Consider the following 22,772-nt stretch of genomic DNA (forward strand, 5'->3'; position numbering starts at 1 on the left):
ATGCGTCCACAGTAGTGTGAAGGAAAAACTCCACAAATGTAACCCAAAGCTGAATAACTTTAAATTCTAGAGATGTATGTAATTCATAATTTCTATTATTTCGTAGCATTATGTCTTACTTTTCTAAATAATGGGAATCATAGATGATTCTGCCTGAATAGCCTTATGTCTAAGGTTATTCAAATTTGCTTGTTCAAATTTGCCCGTTTCCTGCATCTATCAATCACATGCACACAAAGGGGTATTGACTCCAGGACAACTTTTACCAGCATCACTAGTCCTTCCTATACCAGGAATCTGTTATTTTCAGGATTCGCAATTTCTTAAGAACTGTATGAGATTGGGTAGTGCCAATAAATATCCTAATCATCTCAAGGAATAGCACGGGAGAAGCAGAAGTCCATTCCTAGAAACCAGGCATATGGAAGAAGCAGCTGTCTCCCTTTATGAGATGGAAAGGCGGAATCCGGCTTCACAAGACCAGCCTTCAGCAGCTTTTCTTCCTAATTTATTTCTCCAGACTCTAGAACAAGATTAGCTGCCTGTCAGCTTGGCCAGCTGAGAGATTTCATCTTATTTTATTTACAAAGGTGATTTTATTTATTTCTTTTGAAATCTCACAACCATAATTTATTATGAAGATGAATCCAACACCCACAACAGGATTATCACTAGGATTTTGAGAACAACAATATTGAGTTCACTCATTTTGCTCTGCCTTCCAAAGAATGCATGTGAGAAAAGGAATCATCACTGCCTTCATAGCTAGCAGCTGTACTTTATTGGCATTTTTTGTTTGTTTTGTGGTACCAGTGATCTAATTAATACATTCTCTTGGTAAGCCTCATCACTGGCCCCATAACGGCCATCTTAAAATTCTGAATAAGTTTGGAAGCTGAACAAGCAATATTTTGACAGTTTGGAGGTGAGGAACCTATATACATCAAAATCCAAAACTCAAGAGTCAACACTGTTAGAACTATACAGTTGTACTGTTAACCCAAACTATAATAATTAGCTTTAAAAACAAACTGAGTTTTCTAAGAAAGTGTGGATGGGGAAGGGAGGGAACCTTGGTTATTGGTGGAGGGATCCTGGCACTGGTGGTCAGTTTTGAGGTAAAACATAGACGTTCAGAACTGTGTTATCAAAAGTTTTGCGTAAATCATGGTGTCTTAATTAAAAAAAAATAAAAATGAAAGAAAATAAGTCTGGTAAGGAGAGATGAGAACTCCCCCTTCACCTTCATCTTCACAGAAAATTAATTTGAGAGTCTTAACTGTATGAACAAGGAAACTAAGAACTGAAGCACAAGCAGGCTACTCCAGGCAGTTCTCCAATGGATGGAAGAGAAGGAGAAAAGAGGAAATTTCAAGTACGAGGCACACTGGGAAGGGGAGTCAGGTCACAGGTGACACAAACCCTGCAAGGGACTTTAGACAGTAAAGCAAATAGAATCAGGTCTGCATCGATACCTTGGAATGAGTGGAGGCAAGAGAATCAGAGAGGGGCTGAGGTAATGCCTTTAAAGAGAGATGTTGAAACCTGAACACAGGACACTGAGAAGGAAAATCAGGAAGAATGGGAGGCAACTGAACTCAAACTCTCCCATACTGCTGTTTTTATATTTCCTATCTCCAGCCTTGGGATGCCACCATGTGTCCTCAAAGTTAAGGAAAAGACCACCTCAGGCCAAGTAAAGTTCAAGGCTTCTTAATTATATTTGTGGGTGATGAACATGGTAACAACTCTGATGGCTGGTAGGTTACTGACAAGACAGCAAGTAGAAAGTAGAACTATACATCAGCTCCAGACAACACTAAAAATACCTGTGTCTCTTTTGTTTAAAAAAAGAGGAGGAAATAGGAAAAAAAAAGTGAAGATGCAGTTTCAAAGCAGCAGGCTCTTAAGGGTTCCCTCATGGCTGCTGCTGTGTATCACTTCTGTCTTAAAGAGATCACATGGCGGGGGTATGGTGCCGCCAGCAGGTAAACCTGTAACTGTGGGGTGAGTGCATCAGCAGCTTGATGATGCCTTCAGATTTCCAGATACTCCAAAATTGCTGCTGTGCCTTTGGCCAGACCCCAATGACTTCGGGCCAAGTTTACCAAGAATTAAATGGCCAAAAGTTAGGTATGTGGGAGACACACCCGTAAAACATCTCTAGCTCAGCTATATAAGCTCATTTATTGGCCTTATTTAAGAGACCCATAAATCTTGAAAGAGACTAAGAGATACAGTTAGGGCCTGTAGTGCAGAGGTAGGTGGGAACCCATGACTGAGAGCCCCAGGCTCGCTTGGATCCGGACTCAGCCTCCTCCTCCCAGGTCCCCAGTTTTCCAGTAGCTTGGTAGCTACACCCACAAACTGCCCCTGGCACCATGTAATCTAATCAATGGCTATAGCCCAGAGACTATAAACTAAAGCTCCCAGAAGAGAGCGGCACAGAATGCCCTGACCCTGCACTAGGCTGTCTTCACCGGGGCACCTTGGGGGGGGGGGTGGGTTGAGTTTCCCTCCCTGTCCCAACCAGAACCATGGCAGCCGAAAACCTCCAGAACCAACCACCACCATGCCTAAGGCCTCTCCCCAAACACTTGGACGAGCCTCACCCAAAACGGGATGAACCTCACCAGAGAGCAGACCGGCAGGAAAACCCAGATATGCGGGAACCCGTAACTGAGATCTCAAAGCCTGCTTGAATGGGGACTGGGCCTCCTCCCCCCAAGTCACCAGTTTTCCAGAAGCTTGGCAGTCACACCCACAAACTGCTCCTGTCGCTATGTAATCTCATCAATGGCCAAGACCTAGAGACTATAAACTAAAGCTCCCTGAATAGAATGACACAGAATTTCCGGGACATTATATTCTATCCATAATAAGCAATACAAAACAAAGTGTCTAGCACTGCCTTTTGGGCAGGTTTGAGTGATGGTGAGACTGGTGTCAAAATATCGAAAATAACCAAAGTAGAGAGAGTGTATGGGGGAAATTGTCTGCCACACAGCAGGGGATGGGTTGGAATGGGGCGGGGAGGCGGGGAATACTGGGGATTTTGGTGGTGAAAGTGTGCACTGGTGAAGGGATGGGTGTTTGATGATTATATGACCAAAGCTCAAACATGAAAGCTGTGTAGCTGGATCTCACGGTGAATCACAAAAATGGGGGGTATAATAATAATAAAATAAAGTTAACATTCAGAACAGAATAAAAAAAAGTAATGTGGAGTTCATGCCCAATTCCATCAGCTTAATCAATGACAAAACAAATAGCAGTACTCCTACATTATTTAAAAAGAGAGAGAGAGAGAGAGAGAGAGAGAGAGAGAGAGATCACATGGATTTAGCGGCACACATAAAAATGGTTTCATTAGAAGCCTTCCATTATTCATTTTGCTTATTAAAGCCACTCCACAATGATATTCATAATGGAACTCTCAGATGTCCCCAGCAATGACACTAAAACACAATTAATTCCTCTTCCCTAGGAGTCTACAGGTATGCACTTGAGTGTTAATTGCAACTGCTTCATATCATGGCTCCAATTAGGAATTAAAATGGGAGCACAAAAAACATGGACTCCATCAAATTCCAGAGGCCTTACAACTTAAGTGCCCCCCCCTCTCTCCTCTTTCACTGATTATTAAAGCCATGAGTCCATCTGGGGAACGACAGTGACATCCAGTGGCTGTCAAAGAAACATGTCAATGATAAAACTTGGTTTAGCGTGTCTTGAGAAAACTGTTGGTTTGATAATAGTTTAAGTTCAATGTCAAAACTGTGCATGCAACTAGAATATCATTGTAACCTAATATGATGCTTGGGAATTTGAATGCAGGAATAATATTCCAAACACTGTCTGTAATCATTAAAAATTGCTGAAAAATTTAATAGGCAGAGAAAGTCATCACAGATGGCTAAGCATCCCGGTTTGTTATAAATCTCAATTTTTCCTGATTTTGGAACACTAGTAGTAGTTATCACACCTATGGATTCACATTAAAAATATTAATAAGATTAAAGTTTCCTTTGACACAGAAAATATGATTCTAAAAATAATCTTTAGACTTCAGAAATCTATCATATTTTTAAATCTATCATCTTTTTCCTTTTGACTTTAGTGATTTGTACTTTAATGGATCAAAAGCCACACAACAGCACATTAACAGCATAGAACACCTCTGACATTTCCTCAGCTCATCATGATCATTAAAATAAACTGAAGTGCACTAACTCTCAACTCTCTATCCCATAAGTTGAAATGCACTTACCTGTAAGGGCCAGGATCTCAGAAACCATTAACTCTTATTTATCCCATGTCATAATGTTCTTACCTATAAGACTCAGGATGTTACAAACACTACACTTCATACATGTGAAGAACATAACATAAGAGGCATGTAGAACTAGACACAGGTGGACTCATGCAAAAGCAAAGGCACTTTTAGCCTTCAAAGCTCAAATCCTGCATTCTGGTTTCTTAGCAATATATTTGAAAGCCAATTCAGATTTATTACTTGCTAGACCCAGTGCTATCATTTCTTTTTCTCAATGTTAATGTCAATCCCCACTCCATGCAACCCTATTGGAGCAGGATTTGAGCTCGGCAACTCTCTGACTTTTCATGACTTCCCTTCTGACTGTGTTCATTATGGGGACCCTGGCCTTTTGGCTCTTTTCTGAACACAAGCAAGTTGTCACACTCAAGTCTTTCCTTCTCTGTTCCTTCTGCACAGAAGACTCTTCCATTTCACTGAGAGCCATGCTGCTGTTTCGGGCGTCAAACATTAAACCAGCAGGGAGGTCTTCTCAGCTCTCCATTTAAAGCCGACTCTTCCCAGCCCAGCACTCCCCCAAAGCCTTTCCTCTGCCTTCCTTTTCTCTCCACATCAGGCATTTTAAGTTTTAGTGATGGGTCTCTCATCTTTTCATATTCATTAGAAAGCAAACTCACTAGGGCAGTCTTTGTAAATTTTGTTTGCAAAATCGCACAAAAATATGACTCACAAAATTGTAACCCCAGAATCCACAGGATTGGTGAAAAAGGTTAAAACAAATGTTTGTTAAAATATGTCAGAAAAGCAACTGGGAAAGGCAGGGGGATTTCCCAATTTTTTATGTAACGTGTAAAATAAAAACTAAAACTACTATGAAGGTATTTTTTAGTTCATGTACATAGAAATTAAAGTAGGCCACAAAAATGAAAACTGTATAATTTCAGATTATGTCAAAATAGAGAAAATAACAAAAGCTATTGTACTGCTGTTAATTATGGATAGCACCATATCATTCAATTTTTAGCATCTATATATCTTACTTAAAATGAGCTGAGCTATTGTATATTAAAATATTGGTCAAGAAAACGTCACTTTCTCTATGTTCTATTCATTGAAAACTCATAATTTTGACTAAAGGGAGACCTAACATTCCTGAAAATTATAGAGAGCTCACAGCTAGTCAAAAAAGTTCTAGAAAACAGTTTGGTTCGTCATCAACTAATCTTTGGATCGGATGTACAGCTGCAGGTGTCAGTGTTATCCTATTGACAAAGGGCATCTACCACTGCCTTGCCTCTTAACTTTATCTATCCTATACGGGAGCCACCGTGGAAACTACTCTGAGGTCATGCAATGTTGAGCAAACTTGAGGCTTTGCAAATGTGAACCATATGCTCTATCATGTGAGCTATCTTCCCAGACCTGTGTGCCATCCTTAAGAGGCAAACACACTTTACTCTAGTTCTTTCCATTTATTTTAATATGCAAATGGGAGAATTACCTAGTACTGCTACTAGTCTAGATAGCTATTGCAAAAGCATTTACAAACCACGAACATAAAAAATAAAATCCCAAACCACTTCAGCTTTATCTGATAGAGGGAACCAAAGCTAGCCCCTCACAGTGGTCATTCTTCTGCTATGCATTAAATAAAGAAACGGAAGATGGCAAAACATATTAGCACCTAGAAAAGAGTAATGTCAGCAATTTTTCTTCCATTTGAAGTTATATTCTGACTTTTTAAAAAAAGAGCACAAGAAAGCTCTGGAACTCTATTACTCAAAAACTTTGGTGGCTGGTCCTGTACATGGCTGATGAAGGCACACGACCTTCTCAGATCTCTGACTTTAACAATTTTCCAGAAAATGGAGAAATATTTTTATGTTTGAATCCCAAATGCTCAAATCTAGTATGAAGCTCAAATTAATTCTTAATGTTTCATGTTAAGCCTGTACGTTAAAAGACTTGTGCTTTTTTTTATTCTTAAATTAATTTGCGGTTTTTTCAGTGAAAACTGCTGCTTTCGGGACACCTGGGCAGTCTCGGGCCGGGGCCGGTGCCCGCTCCAGCTCCGCCGAGATTCAACCCGGGTGGCCATGCCTTTGCACAGCCACTTGGCTGCTGAACGACCAGGATCCAGAGCCAGCTATATGACTTGGGGTTCCAGCGAGTACTTGCAGCCATGGATCCAGACTATGAACTAAGCTTTTGCCCCACGCGGCTAACGGAGGAAATATCCTTCTTCCTTGGTCTCTCTTCCCTCCAGGAGGAGGAGGTGTGGTGTCCACCATTTTACGGGACTTTTAAGCAGGTATGAACTTGGTGCCTCGGGAAAAAAAAAAGTGCTTTGAACTTGAAACAGCGGGACACCCGGGCAGTCTCGGGCCGGGGCCAGTGCCAGCTCCAGCTCTGTCAAGATTCAACCCGGGTGGCCATGCCTTTGCACAGCCGCTTGGCTGCTGAACGACCGGGATCCAGAGCCAGCTATATGACTTGGGGTTCCAGTGAGTGCTTGCAACTATGGATCCAGACTGTGAACTAAGCTTTTGCCCCATGCTGCTCCAGGAAGGGAAATGATTCAATTTCCAACTTAAATCTCCCTGGACTTAATTACTAAAATACAGAAATCCTAAACCGCGCGGCCGCGGCTTATATCTCGAGACTTTATATCTCTTCATTCTCATCAGTGGAAAACTAATTATCAAATATTTCCCTGTCAATAGGGCCGTATTCTTGGGGGATAAATTCCAACAAGAATAGTGAGTCTGTGTTGAAACTCCAACAACAATAGTGAGTTTTGTGTTGAAATATGGAATGTGATCAAGGTAAAGAGAAAAGGAAGTGAAATTTATCAGTTATGCAGGGGGAAGAGGGGGGTGAGGGGTGGGTTGTATACTGGTTGTTTTTTTGTGTGTGTGGTGGTGGTGGAATATGGGCACTGGTGAAAGGACAGGTGTTTGAGCATTGTATAACTGAGACATAAGCCTGAGAACTTTGTAACTTTCCACATGGTGATTCAATAAAATAAATTAAAAAAAACCTGCTGCTTGATTTACGCAGTAGATTTTATGCGTGAAACTCAGATTATTAGGAGTAGATTGTGTAATTATAACAAAGAAAAAGTTTTCGTGAAGTTTCCCCAAAGAAAAACTTATGAGCATAAAACAGTGTAACTATATATTATACTTTTGTACTTATAAAATGTTATATTTCTACAAGCATAAGTGAACAAAATAGTGAGCTATCGATTGAGTGAACACCAAATTTTGTGTTGTGTTTTTTTTTTTAATTAGTGAGTCACAGTGAGGGTACAGTTACAGATTCACTTGTTTTGTATTTCCCTCACACAGTGTTTGGGAGCCCATCTCTCCACCAGTGTCCATTCTCCACCACCAATGAACCCAGTATCCCTCCCACCCCTCAATCCCATCTCCCCCACCCTGCCTCTGTGGCAGGGCATTCCAATTTGTTCTCTCTCTCTCCTTTTGGGTGCTCTGCAATAGGGGTATTGAGTGGCCATCATGTTCGGTCACTAGTCCACTTTCAGCGCGCATTTCCCTTACCACGCGGGATCTCCACTCACAATTTACTTGGGAACACCAAATTTCTAAGAGATTAATTATCATGAGTAGAAGCTAAATTCGTCACAAATATCATGAAAAAGAATCTAAGTTGAGATTTTTTTCTGGTGTAGAAAATTGCGACAAGAAGTTGCACTGGCCAACAAAGCATACCTTAGAATCCATGTTTTCTTGGCAGGTATTTGTTCAACTGTCAAGATCAGCTGACATATTGTGACTCATCAACCATCAATAAGAATTTTAGATGGGGGACTAGGAGTAGGGGTGGGAGCTTGGGTTCAGAATCCCCCAGAAGACTGTCAACTTCTCGTCCACACGATTCACTCTGTCCTATCTCCAAGGTACTGACAGATGCCAGGACAACAGCCTTCAAATTGGGAGTCTATCAGCACATACAGAAACTTTCTGGGAATGGAGATAGTTTTCTATAACCCACGTCGAAGGATTTTTTTTAAAAGGGTGCCTCTGAAAAACCATGCCTTTTCTGAAAACTGTTTTCAATTTCATAAGACAAGAAGAAACTTGTCATTTGAATTGAACCTTATTTTGGTTTTTCACTCTGGGGTGTAAACTGGTCAATGCAATGTTTCACAAAGTGGGATATATTACTGATTGGTGGGCACTAGAAGGTTGTGGGTTGTGTATAGTTCTCTCAGGTAGAATTGTGGGTGGTTTTGTTGATTTAAAGATGATAAACCTCTGGTGGGATAGGGGTGTCTGAGTGATTTTCTTTTTCTGAAAGGAGGGGCGATAGGTCAAATAACTTTGGAATCCTCTAATGCATCAAAGAGAAAATCACATGCATCAGTAGCTAACTATACAAGAGTGAATAAGTTGCATGACAAGTATATGATTCTTTAAACAAACTGACGGAACTGACTGGGCTCTCTCTGATAACTATTGCAAATGACTTATTATTACTAAAATTTTTTTGGCATATAAAATGAAAGATTTTGTGACTTACTTCAGCTCGTCACAGACTGAACAAGGCCCCTAAAGACAGCCACATTTGAATCCAGTAAACACACATATGATATGAACAAACCCAGAACGTTACAGATGTGATTGAGTTAAAGACTGCAAAGAAAGATCATAATTTTTGATGATCTCAGTGAACCCTGAAAGCTCTTACAAGCAAGAGAGAGGAGAAGAGGGAGACTTGAAACACAGAAAGTAAAGCAAAGTGATCACTGAGGGTATAGAATAGAAATTACAGTGACTCAGTGACAGGAGAATAAGAAAAACTCCAAGAGGCAAGGAATTGATTTTCCCTTGAGTCTCATGTGGGAGTGTATCCCAACTGATGCCTTGATATCAACCCAGTTGTACTGATTTCAGACTTCCGGACTCTGGAGATGTGTTTCAAAGCTCTCGGGTGTTTCAAAGCTCTGCAGTTTTATGTTACAACCAAAAAAGACATAGAATTCGAAGAATTAAATTGCACTTCCATAAAAAGAATTCCTTCTTTCTCATTTATTTCTATTGCAACATAATTTTAACACCAATTTTCATAAAAATGAGAATATATGAGATACAATAACTGATGAATCCTGTCTCATTCTGGATGAATAAAAAAATGTATACCTATTGAATTAACTGAAGCAAAACTGAAAACATTACACCTCACCAAAAATGCATTTTCAATAAAAAATTTATAGTAATTGACTTATCACTAGCTCAACATGTAATGTGGTTTCAGGGAATTAAGGTCACAGGTCTGTATGTGTAAGTGACACTCCTTTGACCACCAAAGTTCTATTGCCATCCAGTAGCAAAAAGCCCTCTTCCTCCATATTCTTTCCATTCGATTTTTTCTCCTATAGTCACAAGCTTCTATAAAGTGTAGGCATTACTTTTGCTGCTTTCTACCAGTTAATTTGTTTTAGTTGTTCATACTCGACTGTAGGATTACATAGCTTCAGGTACTTTAGGTTTATTGGGTTACTCCCATCACAGTGCTCCCATTCCTCTGTGTTTATTTGTAGTTTCTTTCTTAGTGTTCTGTTGACTTGTAAATAATGTCTTTCTCTTCTCCTTGAGTCCTTTGCATAGCTTATTCAGAGCAAGTCCTTTTTGTATGGACAAAGAAAGACATTTATTAATATGCCTTTGCAATTGGGATTTAATTGGCTTTGAATATTATTAATTCCCGGACATCTGCTTTCTTGACTGTAGCCTTGGTTGCACAAAGTTCCTAGCCCTCTAAAAGGCAGGGTCCTAACGGGGGACGAGACGGACCCAGGGCAAGCGGTAAGTTATGTGCTACCCTGGCATCGAGATGGGCCTGGCCAAAGTGCCTCATTCTTAACTATAAGTTAAGAGTCTGATCATGGACAAGTACTGTGATGCTCTTAAAGTAATGGCGAGACTAGGACCCAGCTAGGGATAGGAAAGACTAATCTGGCGTGAGCACTGTAGTCTGAGATTGAGATGACCCCAGGAGAGCAATTCTAAAAGTTTAATGCATGTCTTGCTATGCCCATACAAAACGATTAATATTATGAATGCTTATATGTTTGTTGGACAAGGAGAGTAGAAACACAAGCATGGGATTTCATCATTGATGGGCCCTGCTGAAAGAGTATGTGTCCTAGAGAATAGGTGTTCTGCTATTGTTATTGAACCTTTTAAGCTTGAATTGTTACATTGTAGAATGGAGGCTGTGGCCCAGCTTAGTCTTTGGTATGTAGATTTCACGTGCTGCCTAGTTTGTAATTGAGAATGTAGATTTCATGTGGAGAGAGAGAGAGAGAGAGAGAGAGAAAGAGAGAGAGAGAGAGAGAGAGAGAGAGAGAGAGAGAGAGAGGCTGGAGCTGGGAGTGTGGAGATGGAACTTTAAAGATTGAATAAACAGTAACAAATCAACACTTTCCTTGACCACCGGCCATCCAGATCCAGTCCACACACTGCGGTTCCAGAGCACCGAACGCAGGTGGTGAGACAGAGCCACCAGGAGAGCCCTCGAGTGCACTCGCCCCTCTGCAAACCTTAGGTTTTTACACTCGACATATTTATTTATTGCTTTAAACCATTTATCAATTGCTTTACTTCTTTACTTATTTCACTTAGCATAATTTCCTCAAGATCTATCCATTTTGTCCCCAAAGTGATTTTATTTAAAAATTATTTTATATTTACATATTTTTTAATTTAAAGGGCAAACATAGGAGGCTCAGTTTAACCCCCAGCAATGCATGGCCCCATGAGCAACATCAGTGTACAGTATGGCCTCCTCCATATGGGCCCCATACACAAATAATGGTAAAGAAGTTATTTCTTTATGAAAAAAAACTAGGCTGTATATACCATAAAGAGCCAATACTGTGTATTTGTACCATGCCTATTAGTGTAATCTGAATTCGAAAATTAGTTCTAAAAGAAGCGGATTCTTTTATATTATTAAATTTATCTCTTAAAAAAATGGAGTGTATGTTTTAGCTGCAAATGTCCATAGATCATTATTTCATAGCTCATTAAACAAAAGGTGGTCAGTGTATGTAATTTCTAATTTTTTCACTTTGCATATATTATTTTGCATATATTATTTTCACTTTGCATATATTTGTCAATCAGATCTCAATAAAACTTAAAATTCTTTTGAATTTCCCCCTTTTAGTTTATTCTTTAATGCGAACATTTGAAATGTTAACTTGTTTTAAAATGTTTGCATATTTTCTAAATTCTAATATTTTTATCTATTTTGGTTTTATTCTCGGGCCACATTCCATAATGCTCAGAGGTTACTCCTGGCTTTGTGCTCGGGGTCCATATGGAGTGTTGGGATCAAATCCAGGTTGGGCACATAAAAGTCAAGCACCTTACCCACTATGGTATTTCTCTAACCCCTTGAATTTTGTTTTGTTTTGTTTTGCTTTGTTTTGGGGCCACACCTAGCAGTGCTCAGGGCTTACCCCTGGCTCTACATCGAGAGATCAATCTTAGGAGGCACCAGGGGACCTTATTGGGTGGCTGGGATGGAACCTATGTTGGCTGAGTATAAAACAAGAGCCTAACCCACTGTACTATCTTTCTGAGCCCAACTTTTAAAATTTTTATTTAGTCACTATAATTTATAAAGGTGTTTACAATAGGGCTTTAGGCATAAAATGTTCTACCATCACAATTTCTATTCTCATTTCCATCTTCTGCTATTTTGTCTGTAAACCACCAATGACAAAGAGAAAAGAATAAGGCAAAAACTATTAAAAAATTTTACCTACTTTTCAGGGCTGGGGCGATAGCACAGTGGTAAGGCGTTCGCCTTTCACGCAGCCAACCTGTGTTTGATTCCTCCGCCCCTCTCGGAGAGCCCGGCAAGCTACCAAGAGTATTGCGCCTGCACCGCAGAGCCTGGCAAGCTACCCGTGGCGTATTGGATATGCCAAAAACAGTAACAAGTCTCACAATGAGAGACGTTACTGGTGCCCACTCGACCAAATCGATGAGCAACGGGGTGACAGTGACAGTGACCTACTTTTCAACACCTGCAGAAAAGTTTTGAGATACGATTGAAAAGAAAAAGGACACAAAGGCAATGGTATGGCTAGGATTTTGTATTCTTACCTAGACCTGTATGAGGCAGGTGTTCAAAAAGGGTCCAGCTGTGGTCATCGATGTAATGATTCTTCAGGATCAAAAGCTGACAAACATCTCGGGCAGTTATATCACTGGGAACCTCTAGAGCCCTGCTTGTCTCATCTTCGCTGTACACTTTAATAACCTGTGCAGACAGACATAAGGAAATGTTTTAAATATACCTTAAAATATTTTAATATGTCATCATATTAACTCAATTATGAATTGCTCAGTTGTATATCTAACCTGCTTATACAATGCATGAATATTGCCTTCCCCAAACTTTTTATAATGAGTCAATATCACTTTGTCAGACAACTTTTACTCTTTTGTCTTCAGTGTCTATTTAAAGGCCAATGGCCATTCATTTCCCCATGTCTTTAGTCTATTAAGATGCTATTTCTCTCTAATCAATTTTTAAACTTTTCTATTTTTGTTTAAATCCTGTAAGTAATGCAAGTAATGGGCGATTTGTTTGCTGTTATATAAAATCTGTAAGTTAAGAAAATAGAATCCAGTTTGATGGAAAGAGTTCTCTAAAGAAATTTAGGTGAATAATGGCTAGATGTGTACCAAATCAGCAGTTGGGCGTTTGCCTTTCATGTGGCCGACCCGAGATCAATTCCTCTGCCCCTCTCGGAGAGCCCAGCAAGCTACCAAGAGTATGGAGCCCGAACGGCAGAGCCTGGCAAGCTACCCGTGCGTACTGGACATGCCAAAAACAGTAACAATAAGTCTCTCAATGAGAGATGTTACTAGTGCCCGCTCGAGCAAATCGATGAGCAGCAGGATGACAGTGACAATGACAGTAACCCATAAACTTGAGATTCAGTCAGTGGGATTATAAGCACAGACAGTGTTGAACTTCTAAGTTTATTTCCTAAAAATCTTCCACTGGTTTCCTCCATTCTCTTATATGACTTGTCTACAAAATTGAAAGAACTACACATAAAAGTACAACAAAGTACACTCCTATGGAACTTTATATGAATAGGAAGCCAACTTTCATTGTGTTAACTGATTACAAATTTACACTTATCTATTTTAATAGCAAGTGTGACCATTCTACACATTTATAGTTTTAAATATAACATATCTTGAAATAGTTAACAAGTTGTGCTCTAATGTTAGAATTTTTTACTATATCATGGCACATTATATATTAAGTAAACAAATTATAAAAATATAAGTAACAACAGAAGCAAAAATAGAAAATTCTATGAAAATTTAATAAAATACGCCTGTACAAAAATAAGGACATCTTAGCACTTCAAATAAATGCAAATTAACATAATGTTTCATTTTGTTCTATAAACTATTTTAAATTGACTATTAAAAATGCTGTCTTACAGCTAAATATGTATATACACAAATTGGCTGAACTATCTTGTACACCTATTGGAATGCTTTTAGCAAAAACATCAAAAAGTCCATTCCTTTCTTTAATATAGCAATTTCACTTTGGCAAACCATGTCCACAAATCTGTCCTGTATGTGGAAAATGGTTATCTGTATAAATATGTCTAGCAATGCACTATACACAATCCTCTCAACCTGAATATTCAACAAGAAAAATATAGTAAACTGCAATACCTTCACAGGATAAAAGTACAACACATTTTTAAAGAAACACGTAGGTAAAAATCTCACATGAAGCTTTAAAAGGTCACTTGTGGGAATGATAAAAGGACTTTCAAAAAAACTAAAGTAAAACAAGATCATGACATTTGCATATAACAGTGGTACAGTGTAAACTTTCTTGTTGGATTGACACCTGGTACCTACCCTCTCAGACAGGACTGATTTCTTAACAAAGGGACAGCAACAATTCCACCCTACCGATCAAGCCTGTGATTCTGGTGGCTCACCCTTCAGCAACACTGTGGTGTGCAGTAGCTGTAGGCTTGCAAAGGTTTTTAGACATTTAGGAACTTCGCAAGCTGGGCATCTTGACATCAGTCATCATAGGGTTATATACAACAAAGAAGCTAGCAAGTGCTACAAATAAAGATATTTTTTTAATTTAGAATTTTACTTCTTTTTTAAAATATTATTTTATTTTATTGAATCACCATGAGATGGAGCATTCCAAAGCTGTTTCCAATTAAGTTTCAGTCATACAATGTTCCAACACTCATCCCTCTACCAGTGCAATTTTCTAGCACTAATGTCCCCAGTTTCTCTCCCACCCCCCAAATCACCCCCTGCTCCAACCTGCCTCTATGGCAGGCACCTCTCATCTCTTGCTCTTCTCTTTATAGCTCTCATTTTAGGCATTATGGGTTTGCAATACAGATGCTGAAGGTTGTCATGTATATCCCCTTACCTATTTTCAACACTCAGTTCTCATCCAGAGTGATCATTTCCAACTAATGTTGTCATAATGGACCCTGCTCTTTCTTAACTACCCCACACCCTTGTGATAATTTCAAATCATTGGTTGGTCCTCCTGGTCCACTTCCCCTGGCCTTGGATATCAGTTTCATACACTCCCCGCTTGGCTCTAACCACCACCGAATTTCTGGTTTATCAATGTGAGAAACACATACTGGTCATCTTAATGGACATGAGTTCTTATGCTGAAGCACTTCCGAGAGGTAATTTCATTTTTTAACTGTTAAAACTGGATTTGTTTTCAGTGTTAATACTTGTCTTTTCAGCAAGATTTTTTTTTGTGTTGTTTCAAACATTTTTTATAAACTTCCTACTTATTTTAGTAGCATATCTTAAAAGGAAAGATGCAACTTCTTTTCTGACAACTTGGTTGAAATTATTAAAAGATGAGTTTTAATTTCTTCTAGTTACCTTAGGTATTCAAATTAGCCAGTAGGCCTTTTCAGGTTGGTTCTTGTGTTCTAAATCTACCTTAGTAGATGTCAATTAATTTTCTTGATATCTAATAATGGGCTGAAGTGATAGCACAGCGGGTAGGACGTTTGCCTTGCATACGGACAACCTGGGTTCAATTCCTCCGTCCCTCTTGGAGAGCCCGGCAAGCTACCAAGAGTATCTTGCCAGCACGGCAAAGCCTGGCCAAGCTACCCGTGACATATTTGATATGCCAAAAACAGTAACAAGAAGTCTCACAATTTGTTGTGAGACGTTACTGGTACCCGCTCGAGCAAATCGACGAACAACGGGAGGACACTGCTACAGTGCTACTATTTTTTTAATATCCCACAAATGAAGACAGTCATTCTATATATGTCCCTCTCCTTCTGACTCACACTGGGTGTTCCCAAGCAATGCTCAACCAGTGACCAACCAAGGAACAACGAGGGACCAAAATTGGTCCCTAGATCCTGGGTCCAGCAGTGCTTAACCATAGACCAACCAGGCTGGATGGTTCAACATCGGATCCTGATGATAATAACACTGCACAGGCTCAACAGTGCTGAGAAGCACCCCCCTCCCCACCACCAGACCCCTGAAGTGCATGGAGGCACAAAGAAGGATGTGGTCCAGAGATCAAATTTGGGACCTTAAACATGTAAATCATATACTTTGCACCCCTGATATCCATTCCCAGTCCTTAAATAAATCACTTTTACTAGTTGACTATTTCAATTGTACATAGAAAGGCTTATACAGATAAATCTATCAGAGCTCAGAATCCTGCTGGTGACCATGATTGTTTCAGAGATGGGAACATGACTAATCGGAGCCAGTCAATCCGCTTATCTGTTCACATCACCATAGAGTGGGATTTCCTTCTCCCTCTCTTTTCTTTTTTTAAACTGGGAACATTGAGGATTAAGCTGTCATTATTCTTACAGAGAGTGAATGTGAAAAAAAATAGGGCCCACATGAAGATAAGTTATGCCAAGAGATGGAAAGAGTGCTGAGAATATTCTAAGGATATCCCTAGGACTCTCCACCAAACCAATAAGCCTTTGAATTCTCGGTGCCTTTATCAGTGTGGACCATGAGGCTACACATCCCGAGTCACCACCCACCTACTTATCTCCTTGTTTTAGACATGGATTCCCTCCAAATCCTTCCCCAAGCTGCTAGCAGAATAAACTTTTAATAGCCAATCTAATCAGGTCACTCTGTTACTAAACTTTAGCGGCTTCTGTCATCCTAACTCAAGTGTCTCATTGTGTTGATTAACATGCAATGTACTTGTTTTATTTCTAAGTGTTTTAATGGAAGGTTGCCCTAGACATAGATGGGTTTTGTCCTCAAGGAGCTTAAAGCCTAGCGGAAAATTCAGTACTAAGAAAGCAACAATTACAAGTTTAGTAGGGCATGAAGACTCAGCATATTACCAAGATACAAAAGAGGGTTTGGAGTGACCCAAAAGATATCTAAGATTTAAGACAAGAGTTAAATCAGGGGCCAGGAAGAGAGCTCAATGGACTGAGTGCATGTAACTCATGGTTATTTGAGTGCTTTTAGGCATGACCCGAGTGTTGTCTGGGAGCTTGCCAGGTATAACACCTCCCAACCCGCCTCCCACCTTCACTGCCCCCTCCATAAAAATCACAGTATCCCTGGGGCAGAAAGGAGTTGGGCAAGTTCCAAGCCTGAGAGATATACAAGATGACAGAAGAGATACACAGGGAATGTATTTTGCATGGAAACTGAAGTAGTAAGCATGATAATGGGGACAGGACTATATGACCCTCTTTTCATAACTGGCATGAGGACCAACAAGCTTTTATAGGCAGTAACCAAACAAACGGACATGTATACATCTGACAAGGGAAAAAGGGAAGAAGAAAGAGAATCGAAGCCTAGAAATTCCAGTATTCAATGAGGCATTTGAGGTAAGGAAGTTTGAAAGATAAAGTGAGGGAAAAACAGAATCAGGGAGGGTGGAACCCCATGGAATACTGCCCTGACTCAACAGCAAACACACACTCCTAAATCAGTGAGCCTTACATAACAGGTCACTACGTGGTTCTTGGCAAATATTACAATTACCTGCAACCCATTCTCTCTCAGTTGGGAGTGAGGTTTCTTTACTCAGAACACATTTCAATTCTTCTCTCACCAACAGCATGCTTTACTTGACAAATCCTTACTTATCATTTGGCCCAGTTTCCACAATATTCTCAAAAAAAAAAAAGTGTTTCTCAAATGCTCAAGGCTTTTTATGTGCTTCTCCCATGTACATTTATTTTGCCTTCTTCTATCTGAATGCATTTCTCTTCAGCAATACTAGCAAGCTGTTTGAAGGAAAGAAACTCTCTTTATTCATTATTTAAAGCATAATCAAGATCTGTGGAACAAACAAACTTTGTGCTCCATGAAAAGGCTATCAAAATGTTTGGTAAAGAGCAGATACTCAATACAGACTTATAAATTTTAGTTATAGAAACATTTTTATTTCACAGTGTATAATTTATTGGATTTTGATGCTCAGAACATCAAACTTCTTAACAAACAATAGACATGATTGTTATTATAAACAATCCTACTTTTAAAAATGACTCAATATGATGCTGGGAACTAGTGAAAGAGCACTTGCCTTGCACATGGGAAGCCCTGGGTTTAGGCCCCTGCATAGGAAAAAAAGAAAGACAGCGGATGAAAGGAAGGAAGGGAAGGAGGGAGGGAGGGATGGGGAAGGGAAGGGAGGGGAGGGAGAGAGAAAGGAAAGAAGGAAGGAAGGAAGGAAGGAAGGAAGGAAGGAAGGAAGGAAGGAAGGAAGGAAGGAAGGAAGGAAGGAAGGAAAGAAGGAAGGAAGGAAGGAAGGAAGGAAGGAAGGGAGGGAGGGAGGGAGGGAGGCAGGGAGGGAGGGAGGGAGGGAGGGAGGGAGGATGGATAGCAGTTGGGATGGAGGATGCAGATACAGTTCTGGAGTTAAGGTGCTTTCCCTGTGTAAGGCTGACCCCAGTTTTATCTGTGGCCCTAAAAATGGTCCTCTGAGCATTTCCAGAAGTAACCCCTGAGCACATAGCCAGGAGCAGCCCCTGTGTACAATTGGGCATGTATCATCCCCTCAAAAAAAAAAAGTTAAAATGAACTCAATTTTGCTATTGATGACCAGGTCTTAGTTTTAAAGTAATGAAGATAGCTTATATAGTCAAAGAGAAAAACAGACCCCAAAAATATGCTGTCAAAATTATTCATTATAGGGGCTAGAGAGAGAGTACAGAGGTTAAGACACTTGCTTTGCATGCAGCTCATCCCAGTTTGATCCCCTGCATGGTATACTGTCCTCTGAGTACTGCCAGGAGTAAGCTCTGAGCACCGCTGGGTGTGACCCAACATTTAAAAAAAAAAATCACCATGTCAGAGTTTCACTTAAGTTCCTTTATTGAATTACTGACCCATGTGCCTTACTAAAGTCCCGCGTTTGTTCAGTATCTCAGTATTTCCTGTGTTTGCTGTGGACTAATGTGCCATGATGGTTTGTTTCTGTGGTGGGACTCTAAGGGACTATGGCCCATATTCATCCACACCGCTGTGGTAAACCCTAACTGGATGAAGCCAGGGCAGTGCAGGGGTGCGCCTGCCCAAAGCAGAAGGCCACTGCTGGGAGGATAAGAGACCCCAGCTCTCGGCTGCTCCTCAAGTGGAGCAGTGCTGAACACTGTTTCTGGGGCTGCTGCACTTTTCACACCAAGAAATGGAATGTGTCTGTGGGGGTGGGGGAGGAACAGAACAAGATTGGGAATGAGCTGAAGGTCATTGGAACAGCTCCTTGCACTTTCTCACTACCGTTTTATTAAATTGGTAGTTATAAACTACTAATACTGTTCTAATTTATTAAATCAGAAGAATTTAGAGAACAAATGACTAACAGACATTCTGGAACTCAGGTCAAATTCAAGAAAAGGGCAAGAATAGAGCAATAGATAACACTGGGTGTGTGTGTGGGGGGGGATATGTCACCTATCACGGAGTTCCTTTAATTTTTTGAAATTATATTGCTGAAAACTGAAAAGAAATTGGTGGAGAAGAACCAAAACACACATACTTAAAAGGGTTAGGTCCATTAAATTTCAGAAATAAATGCATATGAGATCTGAGAGATGGAAGTATGTTAAGGTGCTTGTCTTGCAAGTTGCCAAGTCCAATTCTATCTCTGGTAACACATGTGGTCCCTAAACATGGCCAGGAAAGATCTCTGAGGACAGAATAAAGAAAGATCTCTGAGAATAGCTAGGAGTAAGCCCCAAGTAGTTATGGCTGTGCCCAAGACCAAAACCAAAACACAAATAAAGAACACGTTCTGAAAATAAAAAATATCTAATGATACTTTTCTTTGTGTTAATTTCAACCCTTATTTAAAAAATTCTATTAAATAATGATATTTGCTCAAATACATATTATCTATAATAGTATCATATTTTTGTTAATATTCCACCGAAGTGTTTTCCTGTTCTCTCTTAGATCTGTTCAGTAATGAATTATGAAAAATCCCTTATGCTAAAGATTCAAAAGGGTGCCTTTGTTTGAAAGTTACATTTTATTTACATTCATTTCTCTAAAATGGAAAATAGGGATAAGACATTTTCTGCTTTAACTTTCCAGTAGAATTAAATAAGCATCAGGAAAAAATTACTACAAACCTTCCTACTTAAGGGAAAAATGTCATCAATGATGATGCATCACTAGCAGCCATTAAAACTTCGATGCAAACTACAATAAACGGGCCAACAGAAATGCAGCAATTGCCTTGCATATGTGAGGCCCTGGGTTTTGTCCCTACAAAATCTTAAAAAAGAAATAAATGAAATGCTAAGTGAAAAATGCTCTTGCCTATGTATAAAGCAAATAGCAGAGCTTGTCATGAGAATAATTTGGAGGGTTGAGGGATGTGGCAGCAACTGTATTGTAGGTGTGCAATTTCTGAGAGCACAGAGAGAACTCCCAAGGACAGCCAGTGGAGTACACACAGTCTGTGTTTAGGAAGCTCTTCCTTGTCACTGCAATCCTGACAATCAAAGCAACCTTGGCCTTTGGAGAGGTTTACAGCTTCAAGAACTGCTTTGGGAGCACAGGGTGTCTAGCAAAGGAAATTCGATGCGGAGCCCTGCAGAGGATATGCTGGAATGTGGGTGGAGCAGGTCTCTGTTTTGGCTGCCAGTCTTATCAACGCAGTTTATATACTTTCTAGCCCACCTCCATTAGATTGTCCTTCATAAAACATCACTGGAGGCAAGAGATTAAACAATTAACAGCAATCCATTTTTAAAGCACTAGACACAATAATGTTCAGATATGGCAAGCAATGGCTCTCTTCAGAGAAAATTTTCAACTTTCTAAAGCCTTGAAACTGAAAAGAAAAATAAATTAAAATATTAGAAAAAGACAGTTTTTGATAAAATGATATAAAAAATGGAATTTGAAAGTCAATCCAATATATTATCACTTTGCCCACAAAGTTAGTATTTCTCAGTTACAATTATCAGAAATTCTGGTTCTCAGAACAGATTAGGCAGAAAGTCTCAAGAAAGCACTGTGCAAGGACTAAGTAGCTAGTCTTCTATTCCTTGGGGATCCCAAGAGTGTGATGATATAACACAGCCTTTCCCAACCCGGCTCATGTAGAGTATCTGACACAAACTAGGGTAGTCATCTGGTCACCTGGAAATGCCACTGAATGAGAAACAAGCTGAATGGCCCAGTAAGTCCAGACTATTAACTCAGTAGATTTCCTTACTAATCCTTTGTCTCTTTAGAAGAGGGAGAGGTCGCTCCCTGCCCAGACGGAGACCCCAAGGGTGGCCACACATGAAAGGCTCCTCCGCTCCTAAAAGACCATGATCCTGAAGCCTAATGACTACTTTTGGCACCCAGCGGCTTCCTGCAGAAATGCCTCTAGACTGTGAACTAAGTTACGGCCCCATGCCATCCAGGGAGGGGAAAGGTTTTTCTCTCTTGGCCTTTCCTTTTCCAGCGACGTGATGGCTGCCATCTTATGAAGCCCACTAACTGGAGGTACGAGCTTGCAGTGATGCAACTTCTGGCATAAATTTCTCTGGACTTAATTACTAAAATACCAGTAATCCAAAATCGTATGGCCACTTTCGAGGCCTCACGACCTCATATTCTCTTCATTCTCAGTAATGGAAAACAAATCATCAAATGATGCCTTTTCAGCAGGTCTGATTTTGGGGGGGAAATTCCAATTAATAATAGTGAGTTTTCTGTTGAAATATTTAATGTAACCAAAGTAAAGTGAAAATCATCAGCCACACAGGCAGAGGGGGATGAGTGGGATGGGAGGTATACTGGGGGTTTTGGTGGTGGAACATGTGCACTGGTGAAGGGATGGGTGTTTGATCATTGTATGACTGAGACTTAAACCTGAAAGCTTTGTAACTTTTCTCATGATGATTCAATAAAAAAAAATATTTAAAAAAAAGAAGAGAGGAAAAATCAAGCAGCAAGAGGTTTTAATAAACAAACAACACAGATTAAGTATAAATTCATGAGCAAGAATCCATAGGAAAAAAGGGGCAAAAAATATTTGAGAAGGAGTGAGAGTGAAGGAAACAGAAAGTACAGCATCCTTATAGTCTTTGTTAATTTTCTATGGTGGGCTAAAGAGAGCTCAAAGAGCAAGAGTAAATGCTCCATATGTCGGCAGCCAGGGCTCCCAAATAGAAACAAGCGGAAATTCTATTCCAGTTCAATTTACTTTCTAAATTAACTACACATAAACATCACACTTTATATTTAATTAGTATTGTTTTTATTAATAACTAAAATACTTATACATTTTAAATGCCAAGGTCTTCTCACAAAAATATATTCTTTTTCAACAGAAATATAAGTCTGCATTTCCTATTAATTGCATATAGCTAATATATATACATATATATAAAACCAACAGAAAACATTAACATGGCCTATAGCTATTTACTTAGCTTCCAAAGTAAAGCTTATTTCCACGAATCATCCAAATACAACCAAATCATAAAGCAATCTCGAACTTATTGTTTGTAATTCTTTTCTGTGTGATAGCATAGCGGGCAGGGTGCTTGCCTTGCATGCAGCTGACCCGGGTTCAATTCCTCCGACCCTCTTGGAGAGCCCAGCAAGCTACCAAGAGTATATAGCCTGCACGGCAGAGCCTGGCAAGCTATCTGTGGAGTATTTAATATGCCAAAATCAGTAACAAGTCTCACAATGGAGACGTTACTGGTGCCCGCTCAAGCAAATCGATGAGCAATGGGATGACAGTGACAGTGACAATTCTTTTCTGTATCACCTCTAACAGATAGTCAATGCACCCAAAGCATGTAAAACAACAATAAGGTCAGAGTAGCCCAGGGTTTTTATATTCTTTTAAATAAGGAATGAAATGTCTTAAGGTAAGAAGACGCATTCATAGATATTTTTAATTAAACAACTGAATATGTTCTCTTAAAGAAAAT

General features: G+C 39.7%; 1 protein-coding gene and 1 non-coding gene across 3 annotated transcripts in view; both read right to left on the reverse strand.

Moving 5' to 3' along the window:
* GRB14 (growth factor receptor bound protein 14) overlaps positions 1-22,772 on the reverse strand; it is a 155,392-nt gene that overhangs the window by 44,789 nt on the left and 87,831 nt on the right. For both annotated transcript variants that reach the window (XM_055121743.1, XM_004608089.3), the window contains one exon: positions 12,421-12,577. In XM_055121743.1, coding sequence (XP_054977718.1) covers positions 12,421-12,577 — 157 coding nt within the window. The remainder of the gene's footprint in view (positions 1-12,420; positions 12,578-22,772) is intronic.
* LOC129400602 (small nucleolar RNA SNORD116) lies at positions 669-757 on the reverse strand. Its single transcript, XR_008627809.1, has one exon. It is a non-coding gene; the product is annotated as a small nucleolar RNA SNORD116 (small nucleolar RNA).

The sequence above is a fragment of the Sorex araneus genome, chromosome X (assembly GCF_027595985.1).
Source record: "Sorex araneus isolate mSorAra2 chromosome X, mSorAra2.pri, whole genome shotgun sequence".
Lineage (NCBI taxonomy): Eukaryota > Metazoa > Chordata > Mammalia > Eulipotyphla > Soricidae > Sorex > Sorex araneus.